Source organism: Olea europaea, chromosome 2, assembly GCF_002742605.1.
Source record: "Olea europaea var. sylvestris chromosome 2, O_europaea_v1, whole genome shotgun sequence".
NCBI classification, from domain to species: domain Eukaryota; kingdom Viridiplantae; phylum Streptophyta; class Magnoliopsida; order Lamiales; family Oleaceae; genus Olea; species Olea europaea.
The window spans coordinates 29576056-29591679 of NC_036238.1; the positions used below are offsets into that span (position 1 = coordinate 29576056).

The following is a 15624-nucleotide window of genomic DNA, read 5'->3' on the forward strand; positions in this document are numbered from 1 at the left end:
TATGGGTTTCATTTTTTTAAAACGGCTGAAAGGGGCTGAAATTGTAAAGAGAATAAAAAATGAATTATTCAATTCCAACTCAGCATATTCAAAAATCTGTCCCAATTCTGTGGGTATTTCCTGTACCCATAGACTGATTGATTAGGTCAAAACAACTCTCGTGAAACATAAAATTCCGACTCGGGGTCTACCTGGATTGAGAAATTCCATTCTTACAGCATCTAGGGGCACAGCAGTTCTCAACTCGATATTTGATGAATATGGACCATGGGCTGGTGATATAAGTACCGGCGACCTGGGTTCGCTGCTACGTTCTAACCCTCAATGTAAACAAGTTTCATTGAGATTTTGACAACATTTTAAGATGGTCTTAACGTGTTTAAATCTTTTAAGGTTGCTTTTGAGGATGGAACGACTACATCTTATGCTCTTTTGAGTTCACAAGAAAGAGGACAGTTGTTCATTGGCCCCGGAGTCGTTGTTTATAAAGGTCAAATGGTAGGAATTCATCAGCGTCCTGGTGACTTGTCCCTGAATGTGTACAAGAAAAAAGCCGTGAAAGAGGTACATTGTTAAAGATTTTTTACATGTTTAAATGGGATAGTAGCTTGTCTTTCATTTAAATTATTCATCATCGAATGCAATTCATGAACCCAGTGAAAGGTTCCCTGGAGAAGAAATATATGACTATGTTTGCTTTATATCCTATCAACAAAGACGGAACGACCCAACCTGGTGCTTATTTGTGCTTTTGGACTGTTTTTCTTAGCAAATTTCTTGCTTCTATGCACTTGATTATTTATTAATTTTTTGGTTGGCACATGTAATGGTTCTTGATACCCCACTGGATTACAGCCTGGACGACTGCATAGAGTACATTCAAGAAGATGAGCTGGTTGAAATTACTCTCCAGAGTATTCGAATGTGCAAGAACCAGAAGATGGCAAAGAAGACACGGTGAAAATTAATTTCGGACGAGCCTCAATGATTTTCTGGCTTCTTGTTGACAAACTCGCCTTTGATTAACAGTGGCGGATAATGCAACTATATACACGGTACATCATGCTCCATTCGTAGTTATACGTGAGAAGCATGTTGCATAAATTTGAAAGGAACCATATTCATAAAATCCTTTCATAAAATCATAAATTCCATGTTGAAATCAAAGAGACAACAAAAAAGTGCGGAAACATACATTGATCCATGAATCTTACTGCTTTAATTGGGTTTTGATCTTCCAATTGATACGTGATTCTCTTTCCTTTTGGTTTTTTTCAAAGTCTCTGTTGATGGGGATGCAGAGATATTTTCCAAAGAAAATCACGTTCAAATTGGGGACCATAACCACTTTTAAAATAACTGCTATTGGCAGTTATTAACTTTAAGTTATTTCAAATCGGCCCCTCATCAATTCAAAATTACACATTCTGGTCTCTACACTTTAATCCCATAAAATTTAATACCCATTAGTCCAAAATTAAATCCAATGGATCACTTTATCGACTATATTTACTTTAAAATAGCACCACACATTCTAATAAATGTACATGTGTAGCCCCAAAGTTGGAATTTTTTCCAACAAAGCAAACCCACCTACAAATTAACCAAAACAATTGATTAGTGTAAGGATTTGCAAAGTAAAATGAAGAAAATCAAGACCAAAATCTGAAAAAATTAAGGAACGGTTTTCCCCTTTATAATTCGGCTCAGAAACTTGATCCATACCACAAAGGTATCTCCAATTTGAAGGCCATTATCAGTCACACAGACAGATTCACAAAGAAAAGGCAAGAGAGGATTTGTTTGCACTAAGCAGGGAAGTTTTTTCTTCCTCTTGTTTTTGCTCTCGGTTTGGTGTGGTAAATGGAAGGGAAAGGTCTCCTATTTATAGGCTTATAGCAGTGATCGAATTTCACAGGAGTCTGCAAGATTAGATTGAATAAGAGTCTGCAAGATTATATCCAAACTGAAAGATAGAGCTCATCCAACAAAAACGAGATAAAATTGGTTTGACAAAGATAACGATAATATTTATCCATCTTTCATGTGAATTTCAAATTCCCTCCAAGTTGGGTATTGAGCATCTAATCCAATGGACTGATTACCTCTAAATACCTAACATAATTGGGCTACTTCAATTGTGGTGTGGATTTAATTCTTCAATCCTGGGCTTATAGCCTATGAAGTTAAAACGGGCATCGATTTTTCATCATAGCCTAGGGAATTTGGGCATCACTTACCAAACATGCCTAACAATACGTTTGGGCATTGCTCGTTCTGAAGGCCTATAGTTTATGATTTTCCAGTAGAAACACAGATTTTCATACTTCACGTATACAATTGGATATTAAATTTTGCATCCCGATTATGGGATTGCAATTTATTGTAAGTATAACTATTACTAGAAATTCATGTTCTTGTTCATTACAAATTACAATCTAAAAGAACCAGAATCATGTACCTATGTACAATGTACGAGTGTGTGTGTCCTTTTTTTTTTTTTTTTTTTTTTAGAATTATATAAAAATATAATTGAAAATTCAACCCACCAGGTTTGTCCCGATGGCTAAATGGAGCATCCAAATTGCTATCCTTTTGATATCAAATTCATTTTCTATGAATTTATCACGTGGAGGAAAAGATATGTATCGATTTGACAAAAGTGTCCTCCACAAGAAATTTATTGGTGAAGGGTCAAGGTAAAAAAAATAAAAATTGAACTAGTAAATCGAATCTAGATCTACATGTTTTTGAATGACCAATTTTGAGATTCAACGGGTATACATATATTTATGTTGAACATGTAACTTTAGATTTCAAATTGAATGCCAAGAGTTCGTTTGGCAGGCTTTTGTTTTCTTTTCTTGTAAAAGAGTTTTCAGTTAGCTTTTTTTAAAAACCTTTTCAGTTGGACAATTACTTCTCGAAAATTATTTGAAGACGTTCAAAAATAGCCTTTTAACATTAGAAATGACTTTCAACTTTTCAAAAGTTTTATAAAATGGAACCTAATATTTTGTTTTTGAGCCAATTTAATTGGTAGCATAGTAACCGAGCAACACAAACTTTGCTCGACATGATCCTAACAACGACAATAATATAATTAGAGAGCAATCTTGAAGATTGAATTGGTCTACTTATGGACAAACTTAAAATGTATATTCTTATCTCAAGGAAAAATACAAAATCAAGCACATTTCAAATCATAGAAATTTTCCACTCATTAAAAGTCTATCATAAATTCTAATTAATTCTTCCTTAAAAGACTATCATCTAGTCCTTAAATTAGAAATATTAATTAGTTGGCAAAGTTGGCACGGTCCAAACGGGTGCTGGCATCTATTTATTATTGAGGAAATTTCATTGGATGTCAAAATTTGACTGTGCATTATAAAAAATGTCACCTTTTAAATTTTCTATCAAAAATGACATTTTTGACCCTCTGAATTTTTTGAATACCTTATATATTAATTTTCAAGCACGGTCTGCAAATTATGAATTTGTACAACATGCCGCTGTTTCCAATCGCCCAAATCTGTTGGACAACAATTTTTTCTTCTTTTACAGCTCTGGCAATGGCCGACACCTATAGCGAAGGCTGCCGCTGTTCTGCTCGACTGCTGCTACAATTCAACAGTGGCCCAATCACCCAAATCAGACCGACAATTTTTTTTTTCTTTTATAGTGCCGGCGATGATCAGCACCTGTGGCGGAGCTTTTTTTTTTTTTTTTTGGGTTATTTCGACCCAAAATTTATATTCCTTTCAAAATCAGATTTTTAAAATTTAAAATTAAATATCTTCAATTGCTAGCATTAAATGCTCATAAAAAGGAGGATATGAAGGGTAAGTTGAACATTTTTCACAAAAAAGTGACAATTTTAATAAGATTAGGTGCATATGCAAATTTTTCGTGTATTATTAAAAAAAAAAAGTGACATTTTTGATATTTTCCCTTTATTATTTATAGTGACAAAATAGACCTCAAACATTGACCATTCAAGAGAATAATTAAAAATTGGTGCCTGTACATTAGACTCCTTAAACTGGCCAGCTTCTAGAAGCTCGCCAAAATCGACAATTCCATTCTGACCTGCACAATTGTATATGAAATGACTTATTTGTCCACGATGCCTTTTCAAATTTGAACACTAAAATATTTCGTTAGAGTGAGAGAGAGAGAGAGGGGGGAGAAACTACGGAGATACTAGGAAAGTCATTAAGAATTTTGCCTACCCTTGTGTAAACCCATCCCCCATTTCCAACATTTATGGGCATTGTAGATTTTCCTCACATTTTGTCAATTTTCATATTATAACCTTTTCGTTCTCTTGAAAAAATTGATAGTTTTCTTGGTATATCCATCCCTAATCCCTTTTATTTGAAAACCTGGATGTCAGTTGAATTCTGAGATATTTGAGATTCTCAAGGTGGGTTCTGAAGCTTTTTAATTCCTGAAGATAGCTCAGTTTTGTTTTCTTTGTTTTTATATTGTTTCATTAAAAAGATTGGATTTTTAGTGTCTTTGACTACTGTTTGTACTTTTAGAAGTCTCCCAAGTAGCTGAAAGATCCAAAAAAGGGACTAAGTCTGTGTTTTTGTCTGTTTTATGCTCATATTCTAGAGACCGTTCGGCTGATATATTGACAAAAGAGGTCGAATAATTGAAGGTTTGATCAATGGGAAATTGTTGTGCAGCGCCAAAAACGTCTGATGAGAATAAAAAGAAGAATAAGCCAAATCCCTTTTCGGTTCATGGCGGTAATTTCACTATACCAGATGGTGGATTCAAATTCTATGTACTGGATGAGCTCGGGCGAGGTGAATTCGGGGTTACATATTTATGCACTGATAAATCTAGTGGTGAACTGTTTGCTTGTAAATCGATATCGAAGAACAAACTGAGGACTAGTGTGGATATTGAGGATGTTAGGAGAGAGGTTGAGATTATGAAGCATTTGCCGAAGCATCCAAATATTGTTAGCATAAAGGATACTTATGAGGATGATAATGCAGTTCATATAGTGATGGAGTTGTGTGAGGGTGGTGAATTGTTCGATCGGATTGTTTCTCGGGGACATTATACTGAGAGGGCTGCTGCGGCTGTCACTCGTACGATTGTTGAAGTTATCCAGGTGAGGATTCCATATTTTTATGTTACCTACTTTATTTGAAGTTTGATGTTTTCAGATTTATAGATTTGAATTTGTTGGCTATTAATTGATGTGAAATTTGCCCATTACTTGCTGCAAGAGTGGTACAATTCCATTCAGGTTGATGCATGAATTCTCATGATTTCTGCTAATGAAGTATTAGAATTTTTGAGTAATGCTATTTAGCCCCTGCGGTTGTAACCCCAGTCTAGGTGCCAATGGATGATAGGTTAAATGAAAGGTGAAATTAAATGAGTTATTTAATTCTATCTGTTAATTAATATCACATTAGCGCCAGCTAGATTGGATTTGCAACCCCAGTGGAGTTAAATAGCATTATTCAAAATTTACTCGAGTACATTTTTTGCAGTGACAATAAGTAAATTATTTCTAATTTTGATCTATAAAAACTACTCATTTTAAAACTTTTCTGTTTACTTATAAGTAAACTTACTTTTGCATAAACTTTTAAAGTAATATGACAGAATTCTTACCCAAAATGGTCTTTGGCCCTGGTTTGCCTCCCATTCTTGCAAAGCTCTTTATTCTATATACTCATTTTCAATCACACATTCACACAATAAAATATTCTACATGTAAATCCAAACTTTTCACTATTTTTCCAAAAAAATGGCCATCGAGCATAATTAGGCTTACTAGAATTTATAATATTTGAAAACTTATCAATGCTGATTTACATTTTTAATTTTTGTTAATGATTTTCGTCAGCCCAGAGCAACTGCCAAAACTTTTCATCTCTTGGTATATTATGAAAGTTACAACGGCTACCTGAATATATTCATCATTTTAATTACATGCAATTTTGTACTATTCTAGCATTTGCATTTGTGGTGAATATCAAGTGTTGTCTTTTGCTGTCTTTGCCACATGTTGTATTTAGAAACATCGGTTTACATCTTTGTATTTTCATTTCTGTTCAAGTGATTATATGCAGTTTTACCATCTTTGTAACTTTTCATCTCTTGGTATATTATGAAAGTTACAACGGCTACCTGAATATATTCCTCATTTTAATTATATGCAATTTTGTACTATTCTAGCATTTGCAATTTGTGGTGAATATCAAGTGTATCTTTTGCTTTCTTTACCACATGTTGTATTTAGGAACATTGGTTTACATCTTTGTATTTTAATTTCTGTTCGTATGATTATATGCAGCTTTACTAGTTACAAATTTTCCAATGAGGTTCGTTTTAAAGAAATCATGTTTTAAATGCGGTTCAATGTGTGAATTAATTATCTCCTGTCACTCTGTAGACGTGCCACAAGCATGGAGTCATGCATCGTGATCTTAAACCTGAAAATTTCTTGTTTGCAAATAAGAAGGAAACAGCACCCTTGAAGGCCATTGATTTTGGGCTATCAGTATTCTTCAAGCCTGGTAATGCCTTTTGATATTTATTGGTCTAAGGCAAACACATAAATTATTAATTAGCCAATATCAATTGTCGATCCTTTTGCCTTATCCAATTGTACTTTATAGGCCAGAAGTTTGATGAGATTGTGGGTAGTCCTTATTATATGGCACCGGAGGTGCTCAAAAGATACTATGGTCCAGAAGTGGATGTTTGGAGTGCTGGTGTAATTCTCTACATCTTATTGTGTGGTGTTCCACCATTTTGGGCAGGTCAGTCATTTTTCTTTCTAACTTTAATTTAAAAAGAAGTTACTAATTTTAGAAACTCTTATTTATCCGTCAAAATAATAACTTATTTAACCCCGAAAAAGAAGGAAAAAAAAAAAAAATACCAATTCTTAAAGCTTATTTACTTTGAAGCGAACACACAAGTTTATGGAGACCGGTAGAGTTTTAAGATCCTGTAAGGATGAAAAAGGCTCACTTGTAGCAGTAGTAGACAATTTTACCCCCTGTTTTTTTGCCTCTTTGATGTTTGGAAATGCATACTGCTGTCATTTGTATCTTATTCTTGGCATTTAACTTTCCTTGTGAATTGCAGAAACTGAACAAGGAGTTGCCCAGGCAATAATTCGGTCTGTTGTAGAATTTAAAAGAGATCCATGGCCTAAGGTTTCTGATAATGCAAAGGACCTTGTAAAAAAGATGCTCAACCCTGACCCCAAGCAGCGGCTTACAGCACAAGAAGTATTAGGTACTGAACAGTCTTTGGACGAATGATATCGTGGATTTATTCTTTTTATTGTCCATTGAAATGCTTCATCACTTGTTTTAAATTCATTAAATCAAAGGTTTAAATACACCAAGTTTTTAACAAAATATCACGTCGACCACTTGACACTCATTTTGTTTATAGTTGACAACTAAAAATCAATATCAGCTTGTTTGACTGAAGAAGACAGAATATAAATTATTGAACATGTCCCTCGAATATCTTATTCTTTCAAATGAAGTGGTCATACGTGGTATTAGGGCATGCAATATTAAATTAAAATCGAGGCACCCCATTTATGAAAATTGTGCACGTGTTAGATGGGGCTTTTTTTATAAATGAATCTTACCTAAAATGAGGGAACGTTATGAAAAAAATTTAAATTGACAAATATGTCCCTTTTAGCAGCTTAAGCTATTAGAAGTGGTTGACATCACTAATGAAAGGTGATGTAGGAGTCTAGTTACTTGCCAACTAGAGTGCTGCATTAGCATTTTTGTTATAGTCAAACTAACGGATATGGACTGAATAACAGAACTTTGAATTTTGGTGACCAAAGTGTAATAAAGTTTAAATTCAGCAACCTACGGGACATGAAATAAATTTTAGCGATGAGGACTAGTGTTTTAAACCTCAAAATCCAATATAGAAGTTGTGACAAATATTGCCGCTTGCTTGCAGATCATCCTTGGTTACAGAATGCCAAGAAGGCTCCAAATGTATCTCTGGGTGAAACCGTGAGGGCAAGGCTCAAGCAATTCTCTATGATGAACAAGTTGAAGAAAAGAGCTCTAAGGGTAATTTTGTACATTATACCAGCACATTTTTTTTGCTTCCTTTCATTTATCGATAATGTATTTCTGAAGCTTGTTTATTGATGTCTAAATGGTGTCTCGTAGCAAGGTAATTGATTACTAAAACTGCTTTTTCAAATGACAGGTGATTGCCGACCATTTATCGGTGGAGGAAGTGGAAGGCATAAAGGAAGGATTCCAATTGATGGATACGGGCAACAAGGGGAAGATTGACCTTAACGAGTTGAGGGCCGGATTGCACAAGCTTGGGCATCAGATCCCAGATGCAGATGTTCAAGTTCTTATGGAAGCAGTAAGTACTTCAGCTAGAAACTTGCTTGTTAGGCTTAAGTATGTATGGTTATGCACAAAATTTATAAAATAAGTGAGTTTCAAAATAAATAATATATTTTTTAAAATCAAAGTTGAAATAAGTTACTTATTTTGATAATAAGGTAAGACCTACTTTAAGAAAGTAATGTGTTTTGCATAAACAAGTAAGAAAAAGGTAACATCCAAATATGTTAGATATGCTTATACTTTAATTTTAGAGTAATGCTATTCGTAGTCGTTTACTGCGGCAGTCGCCCTACGTGGCATACACATGGCAGGTGATTATTTGATACATTAACGTGGTAGTTTTTTTATTCATTAATGCATCAAATAACCACCTGCCATGTGTATGCTACGTAGGGCGACTGCAAATAACATTATTTTTTAATTTTAACTCACCAAAACAAGCTCATTGTTTGATAGGCTTAAGACTCTAGTTTCTTATCGGTAAGCTTTATATTATTTTCCAAGTTTGTTGCGACGTCCCATTTAGATGAAATTCCTGCAAAATTTTAATTGGCATACTTGTGGATTATTAGCATTTATATATCATTCCTTTATCAGACCCATATCAGTTCACAATTCAATCGGCTTCTTCTTGGTAGAAGTTGTTGCACCATGTCATATAATGAAGCAACGTACTGACTATCCCAACCCTTTTTTTCTTTTTCTTGCACAAGCGCAAGGTCGAACTCTATATTTATTTGAATTCAGTACCAATTTCCTTGCATGCCATGTACAATCAAATTTTCAACTTCTGTCTGTGTTCTTTGATAACATGAAGTTTATCAAATTTTTACAGGGCGATGTCGATAAAGATGGATATCTCGACTGCGGAGAGTTTGTTGCAATTTCCATTCACCTGCGGAAGATGGGCAATGATGACCATCTGCAGAAAGCCTTTGAGTTCTTTGATAAAAACCAAAGTGGGTATATAGAGATTGAAGAGCTGAGGGATGCTTTAGCTGATGAGGTTGAGACTACAAATGAAGAAATTATTAATGCCATTATTCAAGACGTAGACACAAACAAGGTCAGTTAATTGAACACAGCTGTCAAGTCTTGACTAAAGTTAAATGAATAAATGTGTTCTATCTCTAACAACTTAAACAAGTCCCTGAATTCAACTCTTGCTGCTGCCTATTTATGAAAATCTTAAGCTTTTAAATGAGGTAGTTCAGCATATTATTAGAGTAATGATAGGGGCATTAAGTTCAAACTCTTTCCGTTAGCTATTTATGAAAGCTGTACGTGCGTAGAGCTTTGATAAAAAGGTGAATCTGATTTGCACATGAGGAAGCATATTTGAAAACTAAATTTAAAAGTAGATGAGTCTCCCTTTTTAAAAGCTTGAGCTTTTGGATGAGGTGACTTAACATAATATCATTGGCTAAAGATTTCATAATTACCATGCAAGAAAAGGCTTTCCCGAAAAATTCTTGTCTCAGATTTTTATATTCTATCTCAAAATGTGTATACGTCTTATATGGTTGCTTGAATTTTGTTCGTATCCTTGCAGGACGGACGTATTAGTTATGACGAGTTTGCTGCAATGATGAAGGCGGGCACAGATTGGAGAAAGGCATCAAGACAATATTCACGGGAACGATATAATAGTCTCAGCTTGAGATTGATGAAGGATGGATCATTACGGCTGAACAACGAGGCTATAGAGCTTAAAGTGGTTTAATGTATATTTTTAGATATTATGGTTTCGAATCAAATATTTCTTCAATTTTTACGTAGTATTGTTCATGAGATCCTTTTTATAGTGGATAACTAGATATAATTCCCCAGATTTTAAGTATTTCTTGAAGTGTAAATGTTCTGCTTCAGATGCCTGGAGGGATGAAGAAATATATAGAATGGGAGGTAATCTCTGTGTGTTCATTTGCAACATTTATCCTCAAATTTCCGTTGATTAGCACTTTTTGTACAAAAAGTCTATTAGGTGGGCATGAAAAGACTTATTTACCCTTCTTATACTTATGTCCAGCATAAACTAACTTATTAGGGATTAGATATTCTATTTAATGAAAGATTGAGGATAAGAAACTTCTAAAATAGGCGGAAACATGTGTTATGATAATAAGAAAAGATTCAGAAATTTTAATTAGATTAAAAAGCAGGTTAACATAAAATAATAATAATAATCTGGTGTTAGTATAAAAATCCAGTTTAAAATTTGACTTATTTTGTTTTCTTATCCTATCTCGGAAAAAATCCCGAATAGCCCCAGAAATGTTTTGATAAGTGCAATTTGTGCACTTATTTAGACCACATTTTCAAACTTTTAAATCGTCAAATTATTAATTTTTAGTTAACTTATATTAATTTTCTTTGTGTTTTTAGTGATGGACTCGTTTAAAGCAATTGGAAAGGAAGAATGACGAAATCGAATAAAATCTATAATTTGGAATTAAATTCAGCAAGTTTGAATTTGAGACAGACTAAATTGCACTATTTTAATAGAATTGAAGACTTGGAGAAAAATAATCCAATGGATTCAAATTCTATAATTAGCAGAACTTTTAATTGGTTGCCGGAAATTAAAGAACAATTGAATCTGACTTCAAATTGGAGACAATCACCACTGGTTGGCTGGCATCACAATCAATTAAGCTTATAAATTAAAAATATAAATAAAATTCAATAAATTATTTATTTATAATAGTATTTCAAAAAAATTGCACTCTAAGTCCTTCATTTCTTCTAGAAATAAATAACGAGTTCCTACTTTAGTAAAATAACAAAAATAAAATGATTAAAGACGACTGCCTGCTTTGGACGGTAGTACGTAGCAAGCGAATCCGTAAAAGGCTTCCTTGAATGTTAGTACGTAACAAAATGTGAGAATTCGACGACCGATTTTAGACGAATATGCCATGTAATTTGGATGGTCCGGCGACATTATTTATGAAGCTAAAAGCTATTTCTGGCTTTTAATTCATAATTTGTGTGCTAATAAAATTTGCAAACAAAATTTGTGTACATTAGGAAAAATGAATTAAACAAAATTTGCATTGTTATCTCTTATAACTACTTTGAGAAAAAAAAAAGCATCTAGTACATCATTAGTGCAGATAATATCAGTTCGATATTTGAGCCCTGTGCTTTATGTAGTATATGCTCTTGTCGTGTAGGCATTCACATTTTCAAGAACAGAAGGGAATTTGTACATTACTGATATTTTTATCCACTCTGATGCATATTAACATGTCACAGGACAGAATCAACTGCCATTTACATTCCCAAAAAAAATTATTAACACAAAGTAATATTTTAAAACATGATAGTGCAGATATTCTAATTCAATTCTGTAATTGCAGTGTTCGCTTCTTGAGTTTATTTCGTTTCAAGCTATGGTGGATGAGTTAGAGAATGGGAACATGTGGGAAGGACATTCCTTTAGAGACCCAATTCATGCTCTTGGAGAGCAAAGATACTACTGGAGGCGAACGTGAAGATGCCCCAACCATTTATATCTGTTAAGGGAAAATAATCTCACATCGGTAAAATACCGAAATATTGACCAACTTAAAAAGATCTTGGGCCACTCCTCTTAACAAGGTTGATCTTATTAAGATGGGCCCCAACTCTTCACATGATATCAGAGCTCAGTATGCTCCAACGAGCTATTTAATCCGATTAAGTCTAAAAAATGAGCACACGGATTTCAAAATGGTCTGCTCAAAAAATAAGCCACCATCTTGCGGGGGGCATGTTAAGGGAAAATAATCCCACATCAGTAAAATATCGAAATATTAACCAACTTAAAAAGATTTTAGGCTACTCCTCTTAACAAGATTGACCTTATTAAGATGGGCCCCAACTCTTAACAATATCGTCTTCCTGCCATTCCTTGAAGGCCAGTTCCATGCTGTTCTTCAAGGCAATGAGAAGAATGAGCTGGAGATCTGCCTTGAGAGTGTTGTGTAGCTCATGGCATCAGAAAGTATATGGTGTATGCTGCATGCATTGACATATGTGGCATAGCCCCCGCAGGCCACATGCTTCGTTACTTTGCCAACCATTAAGGCAAAATCCACTGTTTAGCCAGTCCATCCATTCAGCATAAAAATGGAGATCAAGAGTCTTGTACGGTGGGGTGAATGTTATGAAGTGGTATGATTGTTCAAAACCAACAATTAAAAAAAAAAAAAAATAAAATAAAATTTTAGGCCATGCGGTCGCATGACCTAAAGCCGTGCGACCGCATGGAACCCTACCGAGACCAAATGGTCTCGGTAGGGTTGTACCATGCGGTCGCATGGTACATAAAAAACGACCGTTGAGTCGTTTTTTGTTAGTTTTTTGGTGGCTTTTCATCCATAAGGTGCACCACTTCGTAAAGCTATACTACTTGGCTATAAATAGGTGATATTGGGTCATTGAAAAATGTAGAAAAAACACCTATTATATTGATACTTCTTGAGATCAAATCCAAAAATAAAATACCCTCTCATATTCATATTTTTCTTTGTGTTCTTAAGTTTTAGAGATTCAAACAAGTGTTTAGTGTTTGAATCTCTATAAGGCTTGATTAATCCTTCAAACCTTTTGCCGGATCACCCTTTAAACACCAAAATAGTGGGGGCAAAATTCGTTTGAGGACAACAATCAAAGATTGTGTTTGAGCCTTCAAAGTTCTTCATATATCCTTTGCTATTTGTTCATCTCCTATACTTCTTTCGATAATTTTTCTATTTGTAATTTGTTCTCATCTTTGGTGGAGTAACATTATTTCCAACAATCTCAAACGAATTTTGTGTGATGGAAAACGAAACTACAATGGCGACCATCAAATTGATGAATCAAGATTTGGTTCGATTGGATCGGTTCGATGGCACAAATTTCACAAGATGGCAAGACAAACTGAAGTTTCTTCTTACCGCATTGAAGATCTTCTATATCTTAGACCCAGAATTGACGCCATTACCGGAACCCGCCAATGGAGAAACCGAAGCAGTTAGAGCAGAAAGGCAAAAACGACAAGAAGATGAACTCATATGTCGGGGTCACATACTCAATGCTCTTTCAGATCGTTTATATGATTTGTACACCAACACTTCTTCGGCAAAGGAGATATGGAATGCTTTAGAAAGCAAATACAAAGCAGAGGAAGAAGGTACAAAGAAATTTATAATTTCAAAATATTTTGATTTTAAGTTTTTGGAAAATATTCCCCTACTTCCCCAAATACATGAGATGCAAGTCCTTGTCAACAAATTAAAGGCGGTAAAGATTGAAATCCCGGAGACCTTTCAAGTGGGGGCTATAATAGCAAAACTCTCGGGAACTTGGAAAGGATACCGGAAGAAAATTATGCATAGTTCTGAGGATTATTCTTTGGAACAATTGCAAAAGCACCTAAGGATTGAAGAAGAATCTAGGTTACGCGATAGAAGTGAAAACTCTTCGGAAGGAACTTCTAAAGCGAATGCTATAGAGAAATCTGAACCACCTGGAAAAACCAACAAAAGGAAGCCTTCAAGAAACTTTAACAAGTTCAAAAAGAAGAACAAAGGAGGTTGCTTTGTGTGTGGAAAGTCTGGTCACTATGCAAAAGACTGTAGACACCGGAAAAGAAACAACTCCGAAGGAAAAATCAACTCCATTCAAGAAGAAAAGATTGTGGCTACCGTGAGCGAGATAAATGCAATTAAGGGAAAGGTTCCCGGGTGGTGGTATGATACTTGTGCTACGGTGCATGTATCATATGATAAATCTTTATTCAAGACCTATCATGAAATGGATGGAGACCAAGAGATTCAAATGGGCAACGAAGTTCGATCCAAAGTCATTGGTAAAGGAAATGTAGATTTAATCTTCACTTCCGGGAAAAACGTTACCCTCACTAATGTATTACATGTTCCGGATATGAATCGGAACTTAGTTAGCGGAAATCTCTTAGGAAAACCGGGTATCAAAAGTGTATATGAATCCGGTAAACTTGTATTATCCCTTAAAGGGAGTTTTGTTGGAAAAGGCTATTCTTGTGAATGAATGGTCAAACTTTGTACTGTTGACAATAAAATAAATAAAGTTGATCTTGCTTATGTTGTGGATTTATTTTCATTATGGCATGCTAGGTTAGGACATATTGGTAAAAGTACCATGAAACGAATGAAAAAGTGTGACTTAATTTCATATGATGAAAATAACGAATATAGATGCAAAACTTGTGTAGAATCTAAGATGATTAAAAAACCGTATCAAAGTGTAAAAAGAACCTCTAGTATTTTGGAACTAATTCATACGGATATATGTGAATTAAATGGCATGTTAACCAGAGGTGAAAATAGGTATTTTATTACCTTTATCGATGACTTTTCTAGATATACATATGTATATTTAATGAAACATAAACATGAAGCATTTAACATGTTTAAGATTTATAAGAATGAAGTTGAAAATCATCTAGTAAAGAAAATAAAAACCTTAAGGAGTGATAGAGGTGGTGAATATTTTTCTAGTGATTTTAATTTATTTTGTGAACAACATGGCATAATTCATCAATATTCTGTACCAAGGACTCCCGAACGAAATGGTTTGGCTGAAAGAAAGAATAGAACATTAGTAGAAATGATTAATGCTATGCTTATATTTGCTAAGTTACCTTTTAACTTTTGGGGTGAAACTTTATTAAGTGCATGTAGGATACTTAATAGGATTCCTTCAAAACATATTAAGGTTTCTCCTTATCAATTATGGAAAGGAAGAAAACCAAACATTGGATACTTCAAAGTGTGGGGGTGTCTTGCCTATTGCAAGAACACGAACCCTAATAGAAACAAATTAGGTCCAAGAGGCATTAAATGTGCTTTTGTTGGATATGCTAACAATAGCAAATCTTATAGATTGTTAAATTTGGAGACCAATGTGATTATTGAATCAAGTGATGTAGAGTTCTTTGAAGATTCGTTAACCTCGAATAACAAATTAAGGGAAAACCTTGTAAATATCCCAAGCTCAAGTGGAACACGGGATGAAATATCTTCTAAAGATATAAATGAATCTAATGAACCACGAAGAAGCAAAAGAACTAGAGTTAAGAAGTCTTTAGGACCGGATGAAATTGATTCTCAACTTATCTCATTTTACTTAGTAGAAGGAAATGAGTTGAATGTTGTAAGAACAATTCCTTTTGTGCTACAAGTGGAAACCGATCCTAAAACTTATAAAGAAGCTATGG

At 34.3% G+C, this 15624-nt stretch overlaps 1 protein-coding gene and 1 pseudogene across 1 annotated transcript; both read left to right on the plus strand.

Annotated features, from left to right (window-relative positions):
- The first annotated feature begins 4172 nt into the window (after positions 1-4172).
- On the plus strand, positions 4173-10332 carry LOC111370176 (calcium-dependent protein kinase 32-like). The gene is made up of 9 exons (XM_022991872.1): positions 4173-4429; positions 4624-5134; positions 6431-6554; positions 6657-6800; positions 7132-7284; positions 7984-8099; positions 8242-8409; positions 9232-9462; positions 9949-10332. The coding sequence occupies exons 2-9, from the start codon at positions 4679-4681 to the stop codon at positions 10117-10119; spliced, it is 1563 nt and encodes a 520-aa protein (XP_022847640.1). The 5' UTR covers positions 4173-4429; positions 4624-4678; the 3' UTR covers positions 10120-10332.
- A 597-nt stretch (positions 10333-10929) lies between these two features.
- Positions 10930-15624, plus strand: part of LOC111375225 — a 10592-nt pseudogene continuing 5897 nt past the window's right edge.